This window comes from Oncorhynchus mykiss, chromosome 32 (genome assembly GCF_013265735.2).
Source record: "Oncorhynchus mykiss isolate Arlee chromosome 32, USDA_OmykA_1.1, whole genome shotgun sequence".
Classification (NCBI taxonomy): Eukaryota; Metazoa; Chordata; class Actinopteri; order Salmoniformes; family Salmonidae; genus Oncorhynchus; species Oncorhynchus mykiss.
The window spans coordinates 33,587,435-33,612,729 of NC_050572.1; the positions used below are offsets into that span (position 1 = coordinate 33,587,435).

General features: G+C 45.3%; 1 protein-coding gene across 2 annotated transcripts in view; it reads left to right on the top strand.

The window, feature by feature from the left end:
- Window positions 1–25,295, top strand: part of LOC110488365 (poliovirus receptor) — a 77,993-nt gene that overhangs the window by 22,949 nt on the left and 29,749 nt on the right. The window contains exons 3-8 of one of the 2 annotated variants that reach the window (XM_036970682.1): window positions 507–616; window positions 933–1,176; window positions 1,510–1,809; window positions 2,193–2,310; window positions 2,940–3,088; window positions 10,289–14,341. In XM_036970682.1, coding sequence (XP_036826577.1) covers window positions 507–616; window positions 933–1,176; window positions 1,510–1,809; window positions 2,193–2,310; window positions 2,940–3,088; window positions 10,289–10,839 — 1,472 coding nt within the window. In that variant the 3' untranslated portion in view covers window positions 10,840–14,341. Of the gene's footprint in view, window positions 1–506; window positions 617–932; window positions 1,177–1,509; window positions 1,810–2,192; window positions 2,311–2,939; window positions 3,089–10,288; window positions 14,342–25,295 lie in introns of those variants that run through there. The other variant, XM_021560594.2, reaches the window with a different exon arrangement.

Consider the following 25,295-nt stretch of genomic DNA (forward strand, 5'->3'; position numbering starts at 1 on the left):
AGTGATTTAAGATGTCGATGGGGAGGGGGGCGGCGATGAGGTGCAATCCAAATAGATCCTGAGAAAGAAAGTCTCTAAATTGAGCTGATTGCTGTTTTTTTCTCTCGGTCCAGACGAATCAGTTTGACAGCCCCGGCCCCATTGTCTCCCTGCGGGAGGGGGGGTGGGGGGCGGGCGGACAGGCAGGCAGGCAGGCATAGTCACTTACGTATGCATTGCTCAATCACTCTACACTCAGTATTAGTATGAGTTGTTCCCAGCCACTCCTCACAATCACAGCGCTGGCACAGTTAGATGCACACCCGCTAAGACTCAGTCACCCTATTTGCCCACCCTTGTCGAGCTGACTGGCGACATACTGTACTGATCAATCTGTACTATACACTGGTAGTGAAAGGGGAGGTGGTTCTGTAAACCTGTAAACCAGAAAATGAGAGGCTGATAATGCTTATTTCTCTCTCTCTGTCTCTCTCTCTCTCTCTATCTCTCTCTCTATCCATCCACAGCTGCTTCGTGTCAGCGGGTGAGGGTGGAGACGGAGGTGGAGGCGTACCCCACCGAGTCGGTCGACCTCCGCTGTCAGTTTGTCGACGGAGGAAACACCAAGCTCACACAGGTAGCCAGATCTCACTTGATGAGAGAGCCCGCCGCGCACGTCAGCCTTGGCGCGGAGAAAGACAAACATTGCCCTCCGAAATTTCCTCAAAGGGAGAACAGTACTGTGAAGATGTTGTCTAGAGTTTTTTTTTTTTAATGTTGCAACAATGTTGAACACATTTCTGCATTGAAATTGTTGTCAGTGTGTCCTTTCTCTTTGTATGCTATATCATACCTCTGGATATGTGAAATCGACTGGACATGTGGATAGACACAATGTGCATTGACTGCCGTCCTGCAACCCTCTAATTCCTTGTCATTCCTCTTGGATGCAGGTGTCGTGGATATGGGAGCCCACGGAAGGCCAGCGGGACAACATTGCCGTCTTTCACCCCACATACGGCGAGAGCTTCCCCGAATCTCCCTTCACTGGGCGTGTCCGCTTCATCAAAGGCACCTTGACAAGCCCCTCCATTACCATTACCAGCCTGAAGATGGCCGACGCCGGGCGGTACACCTGCGAGTACGCCACCTACCCCAGCGGCAATGAGCAAGGCACCACCAATCTGGTCATGCTTGGTGAGCAGCTGGTGTTTGTTTTCTGTCAGTCTGTGCCCTAATTGCACTCGGCGAAGAGAGGGCTCCGGTGCGATGACTAATGGTGTCCTCAAATGAATGCGGTGTCACGAAACGCATCAGTTCCAATGCGCCCACCTTGTTAAGCCGCCGCATCGATCGCCCCGCTTTCCATCCTCGCCAGCTGAATCGCCCCTGCCTTTCTCTTGCACTCTGTCTTCTATCCAACTCTCAGAGGGATCACACTTCCTGTATGTGCACAACAAATAAAAACTCACTCATGCATTCGCTCCCCATCTCTCCTCTCTCCTCTCTCTCTCTCTCTCTCTCTCTCAGCTAAACCCAAGAATTCGGCATCTCCCGTTGTCGTCCAAGCCAGCACCAGCGGTGAACCAGTGGTCGTGGCCCAGTGCGAGGCTGCCGACAGCAAGCCAGCGGCCACCATCAAGTGGATGGGAGCGGTCGGTGGCACTGAAAACACCACCTCCGTAAAAGGGCCGGACGGCACGGTGACGGTGAGGAGCAAGTACCTCATAGTGCCCACGCCAGAGGACAACGGCAAGGAGGTCACCTGCATAATCAGCCAGCGCACCCAGGACAAGCCCCAGACCTTCCCCATGAAGTTGGCCGTCGAGTGTAAGCGTGAACGACTGGTTTTCGAAACCCACGGCACAAGAGTGTTAACCCTCTGAGCCGAAGCCTAGGCATTACTCAAATAACTGTTTGAATAACCATCTTATAAAAAAAAAAACACTTAAAAAAATATAGGCAGTAGGTTTCAGGTCTCAGACAAGGTTGGGTTATTCATCACACAAGCATGGTTCACAACCTGCATTTCAGAAGCACGTTAGGGCTGGTCTGTGTTTGTTTTAACCTAGCGTGAGACATCAGTCCCTAGTCATCTCAACTCTTGTTGTGAGAACCTCTTCCACTCCTGCACCCCAGTAGGTAATCAGTGTTCACTTGCAGTAACCGCTTTCTCTCCCCTCTCTCTCCCCTCTCTCTCTCCCCTTTCTCAGATCCCCCGACTGTGTCCATAGTGGGCTATGATAACAACTGGTACGTCGGCCGAACCGACGCTGTCCTGACCTGCCAGGCCACTGGCAACCCTGCCCCCACCACCGTCACTTGGACAGTGTGAGTATCCCTTCCCATAGCTGTCCCAGACCTTTGGAGTATCCATCTTATGACTGTCCCAGATTTACGAAGTAGCCGTCTTATGACTGTCCCAGACTTTTGGAGTATCCGTCTAATGACTGTCCCAGACTTTTGGAGTATCCTTCCCCATTTTGGTCTTAATTCACCCGGAGATGGAAGAGTGACTTGAGACAAAGTCTCCCCTGTCTATCCCAGACAACAGGAGGAGTCAGTCGGGCATAAACAATCAATTAACAATTCTATTCTGATCTGCTAGATTACCAATATTGCTTGTCCTCTGGGGCCCAGCAGCTTGCTTTTATCTCTTAATGGGGAACACAAGTATCTCTGCAGCAGTTAAATGGAAAAGAAAACCATATTTAATTTGTTTTTCTCCTCTTGTTGATTATTACCACATGGTCTTTGTTTCGTCTCGTGGCGCTAGACAGATGGCTGTTAGATAGATAGACTGTTGTTGCAGCCGACAGCCTGCTCCTCCAGTAGAAGTTCTGAGTTAGGAAGGGAAATATGGAACAGGAATGGGTTATATGGCTGTGGTTCTTCCAAAATGGTTTATCTCTCTCCTCTCTCTCTCTCTCTCTCACTCCCCCTCTCCCTCCCACACACAGCATGTCAGGTCCTATGCCTGACACGGTGCAGATCAACGCCAACAAGCTGATCGTGCGGAAGGTGGACGAGGCTGTGAACACCACCTTCGTCTGCGAGGTGAAGAACCGGCTGGGAGTGAGCAAGCACCAGGTCACCACAGCGGTCATCGGTGAGTCAAACCCACTGAGCATGTGACAGCTGCCTCCCTACTCCTACTTAATGATACATACACACAATGATACAATCCCACCCACGAGCATATGTGCAACACAGACAAACATTTGTGGACACACACACACACACACACTGGGATCAGAGCTAAACTCCTGCAGGCTGGTCTTTTCCATCATTTACACTGTCAGAGATGAACGTTTACTCTGTCATCTGCTGGGCAGGTAACTGGGTGAAGGTGTGGCTCGTAGGGGTTCTGAGAAGGGTTATTTTATTCATGCGGGGAAATCAGTTGGTGTGAGCCAGTTTGTCGGGTATTCTTTTCTCCCCCCTAACATCCTGAGTGTAGGTCTTTCCCCCCTTCAATTAAAGAGTCCGCTCTTCCTCTGCATGCACTTTCAACAGATCTTTCCTCCTTTTCAAATGGATGTATTCTGAGAGATGCTGCGGTTTCTCCTCTCTCTGTGCCCATGCGTTCCCACATTGATCCAATTAACACGGAGCAGCCTTCCGTTGGCGAGCTTTGACTTTGTTACATTGTGGATTCTGCCTGGTCAAAATGGGCGCCGCCTTTTTAGATCAGTGGAACCAACGCAGTTAGAGCTTGTTCTCGCCAAAGACGACGCGAAAGCTACATTTAGAATCCGTGGGAATTCTTTTAGAGATTTTGAATTGTCTGCCTTTGAGAACAAAGGTGCTTTGTAGGCGCACTCTGCTGAAACGTGTGGGAGGTGGGGTAGAAGTAAGGCTCTGATGCTGGCAGCGTTGCCTTGTGACTACGGTATCAGGACTGGCTGGCACTCCCACCAGCCCCACATCTTTGCAAGTACCCAGGAAAACAACCTGGTCCAACCTCCATTGACTTTGTCCTTGGCTTTGAACCCTGTTTCATCCCATGGCAGGATGAGTTTTGTGCGCAGGAACACAGTTGAAACGAAGCAACTTTGAAATGAAACCACTTTGTAGCACACACACAATCAGTTACCTTTTTTGTAAATGTTGACTCATGAATCCTGTTAAAAGCTCTCTCTGTGTTCCCTTTAACTTCTGATGGGGGGGGGGGGGGGGGGCTTTTATAACACCCCTTTAAGGTTCGGTTTGTAACGAGGGTGGCGAGCACAAAGTCCCTTCTCTGCGTTTTTAAAGAGGCGCGCTCGGTCACGTGACCCACGTCCTCCGAGTGAACACAATAACTAGAGTTCTGCTGATGAAAGGAAAAAGCACCACTCTCTCGCTTGACACTTGCTCAGCGGGCACGTGTCAGAGATTGGCGCGTTAGTGTCGACAAGGCGCCAGCTGGATCTGTCCGTGTAGGGAGGGAGAGCCGGGGAAAACAATAACAGAAAAGTCCCATAGAACTCTGAGATGACTCCTGCTAAACTTTCAATGGCCTGGCAGGGTGTCGCGACCTCTTTTCTCTCCAAGTCCCCCCCCCCCCCCCCCCTCCCCCTCCTTAGTGGGTGGTCCAGCTGACTCGGTGCATGGCGTTATTGTCGTTGTTCACTGGGAACGCTTCTGAAGGGATCAGAAGAACACACACACCACTTCCTCAGGCAAGCCATCCGCTGGACCCACACACAAGCCTCCGCAGGGACAGAATAATAAACGAAGCTAGACCGAGGATATCCTGGCACTGAAATGTCTGCTTACATAAACCCGGGGCTAGTAGCCTACTGTATTGTAGCCTTCGTTCCGGTGACGTCCTCCTCGGGGCTGGGCTGGCTGGAGGCCACTGTTCCCCTTTTAATAAATTGTCATATCTAGATTAATCCATCTCCATTGAGCAGATTTTGTTTCCCACCTCAGTTGTGGCCAAGAACCTCTTTGGGATCGTACGGGACGCTAGCGTCCTACCTCGCCAACAGCCAGTGAAAGTGCAGGGCGCCAAATTCAAAATAGAAATCTCATAATTAAAATTCCTCAACAATATAAGTATTTTACAGCATTTTAAAGATACGATTCTCATGAATCCAACCACAGTGTCCGATTTCAGAAAGGCTTTTCGGCGAAAGCAGAACATATCATTATGTTAGGTCAGCAACTAGTCACAGAAAGCATTGCCATTGTCCAACCGACGAGAGGTGTCACAAAAAGCAGAAATTTAGATCAAATTAATCACTAACCTTTGACGATCTTCATCAGATGACACTCCCAGGACTCAATGTTACACAATACATGTATGTTTTGTTCGATCAAGTTCATATTTATTTCCAAAAACCTTAGTTTACATTGGCGCCATGTTCAGAAATGCCTCCAAAACATCCGGAGAAATTGCAGAGAGCCACATCAAATAACAGAAATACTCATCATAAACTTTGATGAAAGATACATGTTTTTTCATAGAATTAAAGATAAACTTGTTCTTAATGCAACCGCTGTGTCAGATTTCCAAAAAGCTTTTACTACTAATAATAAGCATATATTAGCATCTGGGACCGAGTAGCAGGCAGTTTACTCTGGGCACCCTATTCATCCAAGCTACTCAATACCCCTGTCACCAAGAACAGTGCAGGGGGTGCAGTGAGAATTGCCAGACCGTGAGGTTTCATCTCTGTGAGGGAGATAAGGAGAGAGCAGGCACATGGCCACGGTGGCTTATCAGAGACTGCCTCGTGGCACCAAGAGAGAGGCTAAGTCTGCCCCCATGGAGAACCTGGCGGGAAGGTACAAATGAACAAGTTGGAGAATATCTACCATGAACATCTGCCCATTTGCAGAGCTAGTCCAATGTGACCCAGTAACCTTGCCTGAAGACGTGTGTTACAAAGAACTAACCCCAAAGAACTAGCCCCAAATAACTTGCAAAATGTACAAACCTTGGACACCAGCCCTCCAGCTGCCTGGGTTATCTTGCAGAGCTTAAAGGGATAGTGTGAGTTTTTTTTATTTTTTTGCGATTCGAGGAAAAGCCCTTGTTTAACCTAACCAGAGTCAGATGAACTCATGGATGCCATTTTTATATGTCTGCGTGCAGAGGAAGTTGAAGGTAGTTTAGCTAACTAGCACAATGACTAGAAGTATATTGGAACAGCTAGCATGCACATCAAGTTTATGTGACTCTGGGTAAGTAGAAAAAGGGCTTCGTCGCCAAAATGTTGCACTATCCCTTTTAAGCTCTGCAAGTTAACCCAGTCAGGTGGAGTGCTGAGGTCCAAGGTTGGTCAATTTTAAAGATGTATATAAAAAATATATATTTTACCTCCTTGCCAAAACACAATGAATGATTGAATGAAGCCTGAGGCGTGGAGCATCTGACTAAGAATCTGAGTATATATTTCTGATAGCAATGTGTGTGGTTCAGTGCATTACTTACTTGTCAGGAAGACTTTGTTTGACTTTCATTCAAATGTCAACAACCACCCTGTGCTTCCTTCTGAACTGGGGCCATGTTCTCAATCAGGTCCTCCACCAACCCTACCTCCAGTAGCAACCTGACTCTCAGGAGAGACCCCCTCCCCAATTCCACTCTGCCTCAGCCGTTTGACGTCGAAGGACGACCGAACGATACGCCTGCTTTGGCATTCTCGTGCCAGGCGTCTAAAGACCCAAGCAAAGGGCAATGATTGCCTTGCCTGTGAGCGGCTGCATTTCAATTTGAATGATAAAGTCTAATCCCGAATGCTTTGCCGTTGCCGTAACCGCTCACACGCTGCCATTTTGTGCCTTTGTCATTTTCCTCATTTTTCCTGGCTTATAAATGCAACTGCCCTGACCCAGCACAAACAAGCTCCCCTATCTGCATAGCCTCAGGCTGGAGGAGCGCAGCTCTGTAATCCTCCAGGGTCATGAAGCTACCTTTCAATTAGCCAGAGGGTTAGCTCTATGGCACAGCAGATGACTATCTGTCTCAATAATCCCCCATCATTAATCAATGGGAAGCCAATGGAAGATAGAGTGCCCTAAATCCTTCAGGACTAGTACTGGGGATTGCTTTTCCCCCTCTACCCCAGCTTTGCTGCCTCTTCACTCTGTTCTGAGAGAATGAAGTTGAAACCACACACTTATTTCTCTACCTTCCTTCCTTCCTTCCTTCCTTCCTTCCTTCCTTCCTTCCTTCCTTCCTTCCTTCCTTCCTTCCTTCCTTCCTCTCTCTCTCTCTCGCTCTCTCTCTCGCTCTTCAGCTTCCCCATGAATGACTCACGGAAACACAGAATACCTCATTTTGAGGCAGATTGCTACATTGCTATTAACTGTGTCTGTTTGTTGATCTCTATCAACAGCCGAGGTCTGGATTCAATCATCGCAGCAGATTTGTCCAACTTAAAATGGGTCTCAAAATAAATGTGCCTGTGTTATAGTGCAGTCTTAGCACAGTAGTCACAGAGCTGATTGAGAATCAGTCCTTTATCTAAAAATAGAGACGTTCATGTTATGAATTTATTGAGTCTTAAGACAAGCAGATGCTAACATGTGTACATTATGTATGCGCTGTGGAATTGGTGTCTAAATAAGCCTGGTGGGGGGCTCCCGAGTGGCACAGCAGTCTAAGGCACTGCAACTCAGTGCTAGAGGTGTTACTCCAGACACCCTGGTTCGAATCCAGGTTGTATCACAACCGGCTGTGATTGGGGGTCCCATAGGGCGACTCACAATTGGCCAAGCGGTGTCCGGTTTTGGCCAGTGTAGTCCGTCATTGTAAATAAGAATTTGTTCTTAACTGACTTGCCTAGTTAAATAAATGTTCAAATTAAATGTCAAAAAATAAGCTTTAAGCTAAACCAATCAGATGTGTTTAGACGGTAACCCCATAATATTTGACGGACTGCTGAAGGTTTATATTATCCAGTATGCAGAGTATACACATCAACAGGGTGTTTTAGCCTTTTGCGGTGCGTTTACATCTAGCCACATACCACCAGGCACGGTGAGAATCAATACCCGATCCAGATTCACCCATCTCTGCTCACAGCATCTCTTTGTTTTTACGATGCAGTCATTTCTTTTCAGTAACTCCTAGCAGAGGCTCATTTCCTCCGAGCTGACGTTGTGGTGGTGTGTCTGAGTGGGAGGGGCCCTCTCGGAGCTACACTAGTTCACCCTTCCCTTGTTGTGTGTATCGACACATCCTAAAATCAGCCAGCAAGTCCATTTAAGAGTACTTGCCAACTGGGTGAATACAGTCTTACTGCTGCATAGAGACTGCAGCTGGTAAGAAGGCGTGGTGGATGAGGAAGCAGAGTGACTAAGGGGGGATGTCACCGAGGGGGGGGATACCTCCTAGCGTTCCTCACCTCTGTAGGGGGGCGAGGGAGCAGCTCAATTAAATTCAGAGAAGAGACAGCTGTGTGTGTGTGTGGTGTGAGAAAGAGAATTAAAGAGACAACACAGTGTGTGTGTGAGCGAGGCAGAGACTGCTGTGTGTGTGTGTGCGTGAGCGAGGCAGAGACGTGTGTGTGTGTGTGTGTGTGTGAGAGAGAGAGAATTAAAGAGACAACACAGTGTGTGTGTGAGAGCGAGGCAGAGACGTGTGTGTGTGTGTGTGTGTGAGAGAGAGAGAATGTACTACTGAAAGGACACGTAAAGGTTCCAGATGAAACGAGGGTGAGGTAGTGGCTGTCATTCAGTAAGGCATCTTTTCTCTGCTTTAGTTTCAGCACATCTGCCTGGCGTTCTCAGAAATAAATCATTTAGAAACTCAATATCCGAAGAGAGACCGGGGATTAAATTGGCTGTGGACTAAAATGGAGGAGTAAAAAATACATTTTGCGTGTGAGAGACTTTGTGTCCGCTCCCGTATGGCTGAAAAGAAAGCGAGGGAATTGGAGTGATTGAGGAAATGCCTGGCGCGCTTCCGAGTCGTCTCCTTGAATGTGAAATGATTGAGATTGTCATGGAAACACAGGAGACTTTCAGCGAAAGGGAGAATTTGGGGTTGATGGGACAGGAGATTTGAGGTGAATGTGCATGCAGAGGTTGGAAGGTGCTCTGACCCCCCCCCCCCCCCCCCCCCCCCCATTGACAGAGTTCACACTGGCAGCACGACTCTGTACATTCACGCTCCACACATTACCTGGAGGGATTTTAATAGACAAGAGTTAAGTGCACCAAGAGTGTGTCAACCGTAGGTTATTATTGGATATATACAATTCTATACATATGGGTACTTTACCTGTACTGTACAGCTAGAACCTGAAATCGTACTCATCATTATTTTCAATATCATCCCACATCCATGCTATTTTCCCTGCCTCTTTCCTGTTCGGAGAATCTCTTTCCTGTTTGACTTTTTGTGATTCTCCTAAACAGGAAAATATTGTTCAGGTGGTATCTGCTGTTGTGCTCCTCTTCCCCTAATCTCTCTGTCGCGACAGTAATATAGGCGGTGATATAAGCTCGATGTGATCATTTTGACCCCTTTCCGGTTGATTTAGTCCCGACTCCCAACTACCCCTGTCCTATTTCTCCCTGTGCCATGGCTTTGATGCTTTCGCCTCCCCATACCCAGAATTAGATATAGACATCAAGGCCAAGCATCTCCTAAGCCCTCTGTCTTGGCAGGGCATTCCAAGCTGCCCTGTATGAGGTCGGAGTTTGGAATGGATCAAACTGCAGGTGGGCTTCAGCCTCTTATAGCGTTATGTGGCTCTGAGTTGACTTCCTCCATTGGACTGGTTCCTGGTTTACAGTGGGGGAGCGCTCATAGCCTGGGGTTAAACTAACTGACCCATTTGGTGCTGGGGGGGGGGCAGCAGTATGTTGATGTATTTCATCATGCATGACCACAGTGCCAGTCATTACCACTTCTGTACTCCCTTTTCACTTCCCTATCTCTGTCCCTGTCCCTCTCTCTTGTCCCTGCGTTGTTGTGCCCGATGTACGCCTCGGTCAAAATCTCAGACCCGGGATTCGTCACATCGTGTGTCACAAAATGTGTTCCTCATTTTTTTGTTTCTCTACCGAAACAAGAGTTGGACCGGCTCAAACTTGGCTCACACCAACCGTAGGACCGTAGAAATGGGCAACGGGGGGCTGCAAAAAAACTGCAGCTAAAGGGGAGGAATCAATCCCAGTCAAATCGCTACAGCACTGATCGAGACACCACCACCTCACTGACCGCATCTCACCAGGAGAGCACCAGAACAACAGTACTACTCCTACGGAAAGAGGCCCATTTAAAAACCAACCAACCCCCCTCCCTTTCCTCCCTCCATTTCTTTCTCTCCCTCTACCTTTTGCTCCCCTCCTCCCCCCTCTGCAGAGGCCATAGTGGACCCGTCCAACGCGGGCGTGGTGGCGGGGGCTATCATCGGCAGCCTGCTGGCCCTTCTGCTGGTCAGCGCGCTGATTGCCGTCCTGGTGACCCGCAGTCGCCGGCAACGGCGCGGCTACCCCGGCAACGGAGAGCCAGGGGCCTACGGGAACAAAGCCCGCCTCTTCGGCGGAGCTGGCAACAAGAATGGAGGCACTGGGCTCAACATCAATGGGCCCATCTATACGTACCGCGAGAGTGACCCCGGAGCACTGGCCAAGGTTAACGACTTCCACAGCCCGCCAGGCTCCAACCCCACCGCCCACGACATCCTGCTGAGCAGCGAAATGGATGAGGCGGAGCGCAGGAAGTTCGACGCACTCGACGGCAGCCTGGAGGAGGAAGAGGAGCGCTACGACAGCTTCAGCGTGGGCATGGCGCCAGCCTATCACATCCACCGGCGCGACGACGAGATGGGAGGGGTCAGCATTTACCTGGATGACGACATGGAGTCACAGCGGGACGGGTCGGTCATCTCCCGGACTGCCATCTACGTCTAGAGAGGGACGGTCAACCAACAGGGTCCAGGAGGGAGAGCTGAGGACAGGGAGGAGAGTTCACCACCAACCTCCAACCACCTGTCTGGAATGATCCCATCAACCACCCTTCCCCTGCTTACTCTAGAGACATGCTTCGCTTATGATTATTTTCTATTAAAAGAAACCACCACAGAAACAAAACAAGGAGTCGAAACTGTTCTGTAACTGATGGACAAGCAGTGATGACTTGAGGGCGCTGCTGAATGACTAGACGTCTTGAAGTCAGTCAGTCAGTCTACCCCAAAAATCAAACGCTGTATCTCCTCTTCAATGCTGCTTACCACTCCATTTCAGCTTAGCAAGTGAAACGTGACCGGGTGACCGCATTTAGTAGCCAACTAATCCACGGAACTGCGAACACCGTAAAGACTTTTTCTTGGTAAGGAAACGTACCGTTCAATGTCACCTTCATGGGAAAACTTTAGACGCATTCGTAGATGGTCACACTAGTTCTATAACCACTGCTACAGCTTCAAGATGTTCTCCGGTGAACCGCGGTGTGGAGGGCAAGGAACAAAGCTGTGTCTTGCTTAATGTGCATCATCACAGGCATTCATACACAGCGTTATGTAATGGTCTTTGTATTGTCAAGATGTTTGGGCCTTAAGGGCCTCGTTGAAGCACGTTTGGTTTTAATGACTATTAGGCAGAGGTTCGTCTCACCAACTTAGTTTCCAACTTTATTTTCAATGCACTTTTCCTTCTTTCTAATGGCTTTGTGATTCTTTTCTTTTACATTTGGGAGACCAGCGACATGGTAGACAAAGCTGGGGGTGGGGTTTGAACGAGAGAAGTGGAGCGACCAGATCCGTAAAAAAAAAAAATTCCACCTGAATGTTGGCTCTGTTCATGTTGGTGGAATTTCACCGCTAAGCAGGGGTCAGCGGGTCAGCTGGCACCGTCCGAGGTGTGCTAGCCTACCATGCTTAGGGTCCAAAACCAGCTTGTCTAGTTTGCCTAGGGACAGATAACAGACCCACTGACAGATGGACAGGCACACCCATCTCTAACTGGGCCTCCTGCTCTGCCTGTCAGTTTGACCAATTAGACGGGAGCACCCTCCATTTCCCCGGCAAGTCGATCAATGCGCCGTTTTTTTAATGGCAACGAGATATTTCGCTGCCGACGCTCGAGGATCAGAGGCAGAGGCGGAATATTTCCCTCTCTGTTTTTACCAGAACAAGCTGTTCCTTCCCCGCATGTTTAATTCAGGAGTGGAAGAAGCATAAAAGTGTTGCGCGTTACCTTGTGCGGAGGGATAGAGAGAGAGGCTGGTATTGAGTACTTGTGCGATTTAATCCAGTTAAACCAAGCTGCACATAAGGCTGAAATTACAATATTTTGCTCCCGAATACAGTAGGAATTATGAGGTGGTATGAGGTAGACTGTCTATGATCAATTATCTACTTAGTCTTAGAAATATTCTCTCTTTTTTTTTTAGCAGGGCGGAATACTTAGTAGAGTATTTATATTTGTCATTTTTTTGCTGCGTCTCTGTGTAATCTCTTCTGGCCTTCTAAGGGGGCAGTAACACATTAAATATGCCTGTGACTGTGTGTGGGGGTATTTCTGACCATGTGCAAGGCCCATTAGTTCTAAGCCTGACCGGCATATGTGTTTTCGAGTTCTGAGTGGACTGAATTTGATTCTCTGCCAGACCTGGAACGAGGGTAAGGAGCTAACCCCACCCGCAGTATGTTCCACTGTCGGATTAGCGGCGTACACGTTAAAGCAGCGGCCGCGCGTGGGTATGCTGACGAGTGTGTCAATTGTGCAAGGGTGTGTGTAGCGTGATTGAACAGATTTGTGTCGGCGAGTATATTTTGAGTTGTGTGTGTGTGTATATCCCACACGCTGATTCACCGCGTAATAGCTCAATATTATGCAGGAGTTGTTTTTGCATAATTTCATACATATGGATTGCTAAGCCTATCCTGATTTTATCTCGGAGTCATTCATCACTCATTTCATGCACAGTAACCTCACTGATGAAGGGGTTGGGGGACGGTGATAGGAAACTGCTTAGCACGAGGACCCGCATGGACATGAATATTTCACTGGCGGAGTTGGAGTGACTCAAAGGGCCTTTGGAGTGGTCTCCTGTGCCACCCCTTGACAGATGAAAACTTGATTGGGTATTGGTATCCGGGCCGCTGCTCTGAAAATATTGTGTTCGACGACTCCTCCTTTGCCTTTTTTTTATCACAGATTCATATCACATAATCAGATCCTCACCACTGTGTCCAAATTAACGGTTTGTTTTCCTGATGATGTTTTGTGCGAATGGATATAAGCATTTTAACAGTCTTATGTGAAGTGTTTGGTTGTGTATTTGTTGATGTAAAAAAATCAATTTAATGAAGTAAGTGTGTATTTATCTTCGAGGCTTCCGATAAGAAATGTTATTGGTCCATTAACACAGACTACTATTATGGGAATTGGTTGCAAAATAACCAATGAAAACAAATGACCTTACATGCATTGACACACATGTAATTACAGTATCTTGTAGCCTACTGGTACATAGAGGTACATTATATTATCGAGGGCCTTGAACTCTAAGCTGCTCTCACCATCTTCTCCACACAAACACTCTCTCTCTCTCTCTCTTTCTTCCACAGATAAACTCACATGAGAGCATATAATCACCCTCTCTCAAGATCTGTTTCACCCATAGAATGCGCACACACACACACACAAATATCTTTCCCTGACCTGACACACACCTTGAGTGCAATGCCTCCCATTAGCAGGGGCAAGATTGTTCCTCGTTGGGCTCCATCATCATTCTCCATCTTGCTATTAAGATGAACAGAGAGAGAGAACATCTCTCTCTACAGAGGCTTAAAACCTTTAATTCCCCATTTCCCTGTTTTTAAGAAGTAAACCCAGCACCAATTTCACCAATTTCACATGGAATAAAAAGCTACGTTTCTGGGATGAAATTACTCTCCCTGTCTAAGGGCAGTGGTGGTGGTCATTTTAAAAAGCCTAATGGGTCACGACAGCCTACAATTCACGCTCGACTCTAATCTCAAGACAACCAAACAAAGCCTTAAATTCACAATTCCACCACATGCAGTATTCCCCGTGTCCCTCGTGTACATAGCATAAATAAATCGTACATAACGTGCAACAAGCATGACTAATTGATGTGGTCATGTTAGCCCAGTTGCTAGCATAATAAGATATTCCATTTTTTCGGCTAAATTCTACAGTGGGGTTTTTTTTTCATTTTCTTTTTTTTTTACTTGAGCACAATATTGACAGGATTATGACCTGGAGAATATGACTAATATTAAAATGCTCCTATATTCCCAGATGTTTGTCTCTCACTACAAGCTGCTAGTATAACGATGTTCTCTGTATCGCCATCTGACATTGTGGGTGTTTCGTTCCAGTTTGTCCTGTCACATTTATTTTTGTATTCTGGTGTTATTAAAGTATGATGGATTTCTAAATATGATTTGAGTCTTGTGTGTGACGTTCCGACAGCGTAGTGGTCCGTCTGTGAATTTGATTGTGTATGTAGCATGCATATCGACAATGTTTTGCTTTAGCCCTTGCGGTTATTAGGTCTGCCTCGATATAGAACTGAAACGATTCTCATTACTACACTGGTGGAGGGTCCTCGGAGGAAGGAGAGAAGGATCATCCTCAGTGAATTTCAGAAAAACAAAATAGTGAAACAAAAAGTTTTCCTTTTTAGATTAAACTAAATATATTCACGTGACCAAATAATTTATTAAAACACACAGTTTTGCAATGAAGCTCTACAGTAGCCTCAGCAGCACTCTGCAGGGTAGCACCATGGTTTAGCCAGAGGACAGCTAGCTTCCGTCCTCCTCTGGGTACATGGACTTCAATACAAAACCTAGGAGGCTCATGGTTCTCACCTCCTTCCATAGACTTACACAGTAAATATGACGACTTCCAGAGGACGTCCTCCAACCGATCAGACCTCTTGCTGTATGAACTGGCATGTTGTCCACCCAATCAAAGGATCAGAGAATGAATCGAGTACTGAAAGCTACAGCTAACTAGCACTGCAGTGCATTACATGTGGTGAGTAGTCGACTCCGAGAGAAATACTAGTTGAACAGTTTTGAACAAGGGAGGGAGAGAGAGCTAGCTATATTTCATAGTATATATTCTTTTCACTTTCACTTACTTAGCTAGTGTCAAATGCAGCTAGATCGTTTAGCCTACTCAAACACCCGGCTCTAACCGAGAGGGATGCTGTGTTAGCTAGCTGGCTATGGCTGTTCGACACTGGAACTCTCCCAAGTAAAGGTAAGCTTTTGGCTTTATTCATTTATAGCCACCTGGGCTCGCTGGTGTAACTGCTAAACTGATTGTTGCTGACCACACTGTTCTGCATGATTGTAGCGGGTTTACTAACGCCTTAGTTCTAGTAGCTATGCCTATGTTGACTATAACCCGACAACGATGTAGGCTGTGTGTAGCAGTCATGGTATGAAGATTTGGCTTAAAAGCTTAATTTTTGCCTGGTCACAGACCAGTGGATGTGTTCTGCACTGAAGTCCACAAGCGAAGGGAAAAGGTGAGAGGAGGAGAGCACAGATGAGAGAAGGAATTATCTATAGATATTACACAATGAGCTGTTTGTGTGTGTCTGGTATGAAAGTGAACTGTTTGTGTGTGATCAGCGGTGTATTCATTGTGCTGATTCTGTTGGGAAAAAAAAAAGTTTCTTAAACGGTAGCGAACAAAACGGGGATAAACATACCTGAATTTGTCCAATAGAAACTCTTGTTTGCAACCGTTGGACTAATGAATACACCCTAGATCAGCTAGATGCAGGCAAGACTGTGCAAGGTGGTATTGAATGTGTCACTGTCACCATTATTACTCAAAATTCTCTCGACCTGAGCACCTACGTTGGGCTAGTTTGTAGCGACCTCATGATTGGCACAGGGAAAATGAGAGTCATGTAATAGCCTAAACCTATCAATGTTACATTGAGCTGGGTGAATGGAGTATGAAAAGTCATCCAATATGCTGTAATAGTAATAAGGCCATGTTCATAAAAAAATAATCATCCTCCCTCATCTTAAACGGCACCAACCGCCACTGTATTACACAGAGAACTGTCTGTTCTTTATGTTACATTTATCACATTGTTCCACAACATCCCTATCTAGACCAGTGTAATTACCCAGAGTGCTAGAGATACCATAGGGTTATTGATGTGTAACGATGCTATAATAAACGTAGCGTAACCATCATGCCAAGACTACTGATGACAACGAGCAGTTTCTCAAGTAGATGCATTGATGGGTTCCCTGAATGAGTTGTTTACAACAAGTGGGCTGGATGGTGTTATTTTTAATGTTGGCTACAGTTCCAAATGATATTGATGGACTTAAATAATGTGTCTTATTCAGACAAACCTGTGGTACTACATTGCCACAACATCCTTGACTGTAGTCTGAGAGAGATCGTTTATGGTCCTCCTGAGGCCACTTTAGGTCCTCGTCTGTCGCCTTGACTACGCCTCTTTGCGGGACTCTGTCAAACCCTTTCTTCATTCGGACCTTTTAACCTTGTTGATCTAATGCAGGCGATTGTGACATGAATGGCATAGTTTCAGTTAAGGGAACGGTAGTGAAAAAAATAACCTTTTTGAAGATCTCTGGACATCAGGGTTCTCCAACTTGCCCCAGGGTTCTCCAATTTGGCCCCAAAATAGAAAGACTCATGTGATCATATGCAAACGTAAGCAAGGTTTTAGAATATTTGACTATAACATAATTGTTCTCTTTGGGCTTTTTGCAGTCTGCAAATGATTTGTAATTAATTATGGTCTGGCCCACGACCATCCGCTCAACAAAAAATCGCCCCGTGGCTGAATCTAGCTGATGATCCCTGCTGTACATGGTGTGGAATAATAGTTTCCGAAAGTCAACCTACCTCAAGTCTGCTGGCATGTAAAGGCTTTGAAAGGTTAGACATTGTGAATGACAAGCAACAAACAATTACCTCAGACAATCTACAATCTTTGGGTGTCAACTGACAAGGTGGAAGGATAGCAATTGTTTTTGGCGGGGCACACAGGCTGAATGTTAAATAATGCACCAGGGCGCATAACGATTGAACTAGACCTCGTTTTATTTTTTTAAAGTAATGGAATGTAGTTTTTCAAAATTGTGTAATCAGGTAGAGCTGACACGCACAAAAAAAATTGTTTGCATATTATTCGATTAGTTCCAGGTTGTTTTGAACAGTGACTGAGATTGAACTTCTTTCCTCACGAGACCTGTGTGTTAGAGAATGTGAATTGTTATGGATTTTGTAGGTCACTGTCTATGCTAATTATTTTCTTCATTAGAAAAGGCCCTTTATCCCCCGGTATGAATGGAAGACAGGCATGTCTGAATTCCCAGGCATGTAAAAATTCCATGCCAAATTAGAAATGAATTATAAATTAAATTGAAACTGAGATACAAAAACTGTAAAATAAACAGCCTAACACATTCTCCCATGGCATTACTTGTGGAATGTCATTGTTTATACTAAGTAGACCATAAAATTGCACTGGAATGCCGGGAATATTTGAAATAATTTTCCTTGACTCGCCAATAAGTGTCTCGCCCACATGACCTGTAGCTCGTTGTTTACCTTTGGGTTTGGGACCTTAGCCAGAGGATGGCAGGGCTAGCAGAAACGCTTGACAGTCTACTAAGTTCGGGTCTGCCGGCAGCTTGCCTGCCTACAATATATCGACAGGCCACTAATGACTCTGGCTGGCCAGTATTAATGGACCGGCAGGGCTGTGGACGGCCGCAGGGGGCCTTTCATTGAGCCCTGTGTGGACCGCCCTGGAGCCTAGCTGCTCTGCTCTCTTACCTTTCCCGCGCCACTCAGGCTGAATGGATTGACATAGATTGTCAGATAAATGGCCTAAAGCGTCTTTTCTCCAGGTCAGTCTCTCAGCGGGACGGACAGATGGACAGGATTTGCTCACTGGTTGACTAGTTCGCCGCCTCCTGAATGTTCTCTCAGTTTCTCATAAGAAACGGTCACATTTGTGTCTGTCTGGCAAGTTTTGCTGTCAGATGTCACAGCACCTGAGAGCTCAAATCAAAATCAAGTAACATTTTATTTGTAACATGCTTTGTAACATGCTACAACAGGTGTAGACGAACAGTGAAATGCTTACTTTCGGGTCCTTTTCCAACAATGCAGTAAATATATGGTGACACGAGGAATAAATACACAGTGAAAACCAATAACGAGTAAAAATAACATGGCTATATACACTGAGTGTACAAAACATTAGGAACACCTTCCTAATATTGAGTTGCACCCCTTTGGCCCTTAGAACAGCCTCAATTCGTCGGGGCACGGTCTCCACAAGGTGTCAAGAGTTCCTGGCCCATGGTGACTCCAATGCTTCCCACAGTTGTCAAGTTGTCCTTTGGGTGGTGGACTTTTCTAGATACACGGGGGAAACTGTGGAGCGGGAAAAACCCAGCAGACACACTAACCGGTGCGCCTGGCACCTACTACCATACCCCGTTCAAAAGCACTTAAATACTTTGTCTTCCCCATTCACCCTTGGAATGGTACACATGGTACACATTTCGCAATCCATGTCTCAATTGTTTCAAGGCTTGAAAAATCTACACTGATTTGAAGTGGATTTAACTGGTGACATGAATAAGGGCTCATAGCTTTCACCTGGTCAGTGTCATGGAAAGTGTTCCTAATGTTTTGTACACTCAGTATTTTTTGCAGAAGTTTTATCCAAATCGACTTACAGAGGCGCAAGTAAGGTTACGGTCCTTGATCAAGGGCACATCGGCAGATTTTTTTCACCTAGTTGGCTTGGGGATTCAAACCAGCGACCTTTTGGGTTACTGGCCCAACATTCTTAACCGCTAGGCTTCCTGCTGCCCTATACAGGGAGTACCAGTACCAAGTCGATGTGCAGGGGTACGAGGTAATTCTAAAAACAGCAGCTGCCAGGAAAAGCCTACAGTAATGTGTGATACCTGTGTGAAAGATCACATGTCCCTCGCTGTTTTTGTGAAATTAGAACATGTGTTACTTAAAATAAGACTTGTGACTTCATCAGCAGTGGATTTCACATTTCGCAGGTGTGGCATCTTACGCGTGAACCTGCGCATGAGGGAAAACTCAGAGGGAGCTTACCTCGGTGAAGCACCTTTTGATAAGGCAAATGTAGCAACAGGATTCAATGTGTTTTCTGAGGTGCTATGGCTTACCATCTGACCTGGAATCAGCCTCCACTAACCTCTCACAGTGGTTACCTGTCAGTATCTGAGGTGATGTGGGTGAAGCTAATTGATCCTAGGACCGTGGGTAATGGACAGTCCAGTGATAGCTTTCCAGCTGATCTGGAATCAGCATTTACCAACCACCCACAAAGTGGTCACCTGTCGGTATGTGGTGTTATGCGGTCTACAGTAGCTAATCCTAACTGATCCCAAGGCAGTGGGTAATGGGTAGCACTGGCTCGCTAGCTACAATGACATGGTTCGGAACAGAGAAGCAAGGAAGTGACACTGAGACAGGGAGAGGAAGTTGACCGTGGGCACTTGGAGACTGGACATGTCATTTTTGGTTCGGCTCTCTGCACAGCGGTGACAAAAGCCAAAGGGTGAGAGATACCAAACGGCTGCTCTCTTTCTCTTCCCTCTCTGGCTTGAAAAGATAAGACCGACACCCCTGAAACGCACCACTGCACCATCGCTTCTCTGGTGCCCATCGTTCCCTGCGAAATGATGGTCAGAGCACCAGTTATCGAAACCTTTTTATGTTGGCTGCGAAGTGATAGTCATGCTCAGTGCTGCACCAATGCTCACAGCAATATAATGTCTAGAGGGCTTTAAACTCACTACCATTTCATATATGTTTTCTCCTCCGTCCAGTACACTATCTTAAGCTCACGATTCAATTTTATATTATTTTAAGGGGGCAATCTGCTTTTGCGGATATCTTCAGAAAGTATTCATACCTTATTCCACATGTTGTGCTGCGGCCGGAATTCAAAATGTAATTTTTTTTGTTTTTTTTTGTCATGTTTATTGAAAATGCCGACTTGATTGGACTCTGGCCAATTTCAATTGTTTGGACATGATTTTTAGAAAGAAACACACCTGTCTATATAAGGTCCCACAGTTGACAGTGTACAGTATGTCAGAGCAGAATCTATACCATGAATTCCAAGGAACGGTCTGTAGATCGCTGAGAGAGAATTGTGATGAGGCGTTTACAGTGCCTTCGGAACGTATTCAGACGCCGTCACCTTTTCCACATTTTGTTACCTTAGTCTTATTCTAGAATTGTTTAAATATTTTTGTTCTAAACACAATACCCCATAATGACAAAGCAAAACCAGTTTTTTTTTTTATACATTTTTGGTAATTTATTAAAATAAAAGATGCAGCACTCCATCGCTCTCCTTCTTGGTCAAATAGTGCTTACACAGCCTGGAGGTGTGTTGGGTCATTGTCCTGTTGAAAAACAAATGATAGTCCCACTAAGCCCAAACCAGATGGGATGGTGTATCACTGCAGAATGCTGTGGTAGCCATGCTGGTTAAGTGTGCCTTGAATTCTAAATAAATCACAGACGGTGTCGCCAGCAAATCACCCCCACACCATCACACCTCCTCCTCCATGCTTTACAGTGGGAAATACACATGCGGAGATCATCCGTTCACCCACACCGCGTCTCAAAAAACACTGCGGTTGGAACCAAAAATGTCCAATTTAGACTACAGACCAATGGACACATTTCCACCGGTCTAATGTCCATGTGTTTCTTGGCCCAAGTCTCTCTTCTTCTTATTGGTGTCCTTTAGTAGTGTCATCAAGGCAAAGGGTGGCTATTTGAAGACTGTGAGGTTACAGTCCTTTTTAGCCCATTTATTTGGGCTGCAATTTCTGAGGCTGGTAACTAATGAACTTATCCTCTGCAGCAGAGAACTCTGGGTCTTCCATTCCTGTGGTGGTCCTCATGAGAGCCAGTTTCATCGTAGCGCTTGATGGTTTTTGCGACTGCACTTGAAAAAAAAGTTACAGTTCTTGACATGTTCTGTATTGACTGACCTTCATATCTTAAAGTAATGATGGACTGTTGTTTCTCTTTCTTATTTGAGCTGTTCTTGCCATGATATGGACTTGGTCTTTTACCAAATAGGGTTATCTTCTGTATACCCCTTACCTTGTCACAACACAACTGATTGGATCCAACACATTAAGAAGGAAAGACATGCCACAAATGAACTTTTAACAAGGCACACCTGTTAATTGAAATGCATTCCAGGTGACTACCGCATGAAGATGGTTGAGAGAATTCCAAGCGTGTGCAAAACTGTCATCAAGGCAAAGGGTGGCTATTTGAAGACTCTAAAATATATTGATTTGTTTAACACTTTGTTTTGGTAACTACATGATTCCATATGTGTTATTTCATAGTTTTGATGTCTTCACTATTATTCTACAATGTAGAAAATAGTAAAAGTAAAGAAAAACCCTTGAATGAGTAGGTGTTCTAAAACGTTTGACTGGTAGTGTACGCTAAAAGTTTGGGGTCACTTAGAAATGTACTTGTTTTTTAAAGAAAACTCTAGGCAGCGTTGCAAAGAAAAAGCCATATCTCAGACTGTTCAATAAAAAGAAGATGAGCAAAATAACACAGACACTGGACAGAGAATGGCCTCGAACGCCATTATCCTGGAGTCGCCTCTTCACTGTTGACGTTGAGACTGATGTTTTGCGGGTACTATTTATTAATGAAGCTGCCTGTTGAGGAATTGTGAGGCGTCTGTTTCTCAAACTAGACACCAATGTACTTGTCCTCTTGCTCAGTTGTGCCCCGGGGCCTCCCACTCCTCTTTCTATTCTGCTTAGAGCCCGTTTGCGCTGTTCTGTGAAGGGAGTACTACACAGCGTTGTACGAGATCTTCAGTTTCTTGGCAATTTCTCGCATGGAATAGCCTTCATTTGTCAGAACAAGAATAGACTGATGAGTTTCAGAAGAAAGGTCTTTGTTTTTGGCCATTTTGAGCCTGTAATCAAACCCACAAATGCTGATGCTCCAGATACTCAATTAGTCTAAAGAAGGACAGTTTTATTACTTTTTAATCAGAACAACAGTTTTCAGCTGTGCTAACATAATTGCAAAAGGGTTTTCTAATGATCAATTAGCCTTTTTTTAAATGATAATCTTGGATTAGCTAACACAACGTGCAATTGGAACACAGGAGTGATGGATGCTGAAAATGGGCCTCTGTACGCCAATGTAGATATTCCATTAAAAACCTGCCGTTCCCAGCTACAATAGTCATTTACAACAACAGCAATGTCTACACTGTATTTCTGATCCATTTGAATGTTATTTTAATGGACAAAAGGACGTTTCTAAGTGACCCCAAACTTTTGAACGGTGGGTGTATGTAAATTTAGATATTTCAGTATTTCATTTTCAATACATATGCAAAAAGTTCAAAAAATACATTTTAATACATTTGGAATTCAGGCTGTAACAACAATGTGGAATAAGTCAATGGGTATGAATACTTTCTGAAGGCACCGTTTATCCAGTTTTGTACTTTGAAATGGATGATACATACAGTGAGGGGAAAAAAGTATTTGATCCCCTGCTGATTTTGTACGTTTGCCCACTGACAAAGAAATCCAGAAAAACGCATGTCAAAAATGTTATAAATTGATTTGCATTTGAATGAGGGAAATAAGTATTTTACCCCTTTGCAAAACATGACTTAGTACTTGGTGGCAAAACCCTTGTTGGCAATCAGAGGTCAGATGTTTCTTGTAGTTGGCCACCAGGTTTGCACACATCTCAGGAGGGATTTTGTCCCACTCCTCTTTGCAGATCTTCTCCAAGCCATTAAGGTTTCGAGGCTGACATTTGGCAACTTGAACCTTCAGTTCCCTCCACAGATTTTCTATGGTATTAAGGTCTGGAGACTGGCTAGGACACTCCAGGACCTTATTGTGCTTCTTCTTGAGCCATTCCTTTGTTGCCTTGGCTGTGTGTTTTGGGTCATTGTCATGCTGGAATACCCATCCATGACCCATTTCAATGCCCTGGCTGAGGGAAAGAGGTTCTCACCCAAGATTTGATGGTACATGGCCCTGTCCATCATCCCTTTGATGCGGTGAAGTTGTACCCCATTGACAAGATCCTCCCGTGTAGTTCAGGGCTGATTCCTCACCGTTCTCATGATCATTGCAACTCCACGAGGTGAGATCTTGCATGGAGCCCCAGGCCGAGGGAGATTGACAGTTCTTGTGTTTCTTCCATTTGCGAATAATCACACCAACTGTTGTCACCTTCTCACCAAGCTGCTTGGCGATGGTCTTGTAGCCCATTCCATCCTTGTGTAGGTCTACAATCTTGTCCCTGACATCCTTGGAGAGCTCTTTGGTCTTGGCCATGGTGGAGAGTTTGGAATCTGATTGATTGATTGCTTCTGTGGACCGGTGTCTTTTATACAGGTAACAAGCTGAGATTAGGAGCACTTCCTTTAAAAGTGTGCTCCTTATCTCAGCTCGTTACCTGTATAAAAGACACCTCGGAGCCAGAAATCTTTCTGATTGAGGGGGGGGGTCAAATAATTATTTCCCTCATTAAAATGCAAATCAATTTATAACATTTTTGACATGTGTTTTTCTGGATGTTTTGTTGTTATACTGTCTCTCACTGTTCAAATAAATCTACCATCACAATTACTGATCATTGATTGATCATTTCTTTGTCAGTGGGCAAACGTACAAAATCAGCAGGGGATCAAGTACTTTTTTCCCTCACTGTATATCCATTTATTTTTGAAGAACATAACTTTATTAGGATCCACATTAGCTGATGCCATAATGTCAGCAAATCTTCCTGGGGTCCCAACACAGAACTAAAAAGAGATTGCAAACGATTACCATTTACAAAAAAGACATAACAATCGTTTAACAAGTAGACATTAGAGAATTAAAAAGCTGACAGGTAATACATTTAATATTCAGTAGAATTTCGAGTAACACTAGTATCTTCCCAGTCATATGGTTGATCCAGTAGATGTACTTTTATTGTTTTCTTGAAGGTGGATTTACTTTGTGCCTAAGAAATGTGAGTTCAGTGATGGCTCTGTATAAAACTGTAGATGTGTCCTTGGTGGTATCAGATGCCTTGAATTTGCCTGTCTGGTTTGGTGGTTATGCTTGTTGCTAGTATACTGAGAAATACTGTAGTTTCTCTGAAAAATATAACACTCCTAAAGAAAACTGGATAGTAAATGTTAAACGGAAAGCTATGAGAGGTTCTGGTGCATTTTTGGTTGACGCTAATTCGTGTAGAGCAATGAAGAGCTTGTCTGGCAGCCCTGTTTTGAGCGAGGCAGAGATTTTTAGTATTTTTTTTATTTTTATATATGCCTCATGAGATTAGTTCAACTGTCTTAACCAATCAGAACTTGAATTATAAGCTTGTTATACTCTCCTGTTTGTTAACAATGTCATTGTAAACCCACCCTATCCCTTAGCTGTTTCCCAAAACGGTGGTGAGGTGCCACTTTATTGTTAGAACTGTTGAGTGCCCCTTTAAATCCACCGCCATGATGTTTTCTCCCCCATCCAGAACACTATATTTAGAGTACCATTACATTTATATTCTGTCCCCCAATTAACTTTCATTATTTATTCACCAAGCTATGTACAGAGTTTAGTTTCAAACCGATTCTCCAGAGGCACAATAGTGCCGAACTCCATTCCCTCCACTTAAGTTTATGTCCCTCGCAAGCCTCCTGGGTCATCAGCCCATTGCTCCATCCGACAGACCACAATAACCCTGTTTCCGTGGCGTCTCTTCAATCCAGTCATGGATTAATTGGTGTTCTTAGAGTGGTTGGTAACAGAGATTGGCGCCTCGCTCCACGGAAGGAGCGCTATACAACAGCGCCACTGGTTCTCCAACATTCCGCTAGTCCTGTATGAGTTTTAGTATGTGTGAGGAAGGGGATATTCTTGCGCCTAAGAATAGATCTGTGAGACGGAAATGATTTTGATGCGAAGTGGAGGGTGTGTGCGCGATTGTGTGTGTGTGTGGCTCCAGGCATTCTGCAGATAATTCCGTGTTTAATCCAGCACTTTCCCCGCCAGCAATGATTCCCAACAGGCAGCTCCCACTCCAGAGTTGCGCTAGATCATAACCAGGAGGAGAGATGGAGAGGAAAAAAATGACTCGCTTCTGTACGTTCTGGGTTGATTTTCCATTGTAGGTTTTTTTCTTCTAATCATCATCTCTGCAGAGGGAATCAAAGATGGGTTGACTAGGGAGTGTGTGTGTGTGGAGGGGGGGTTGCTGATTGATGTGTGTAGGTCTGTTTGTAGATTTGTGTGTGTTTGTGTGCG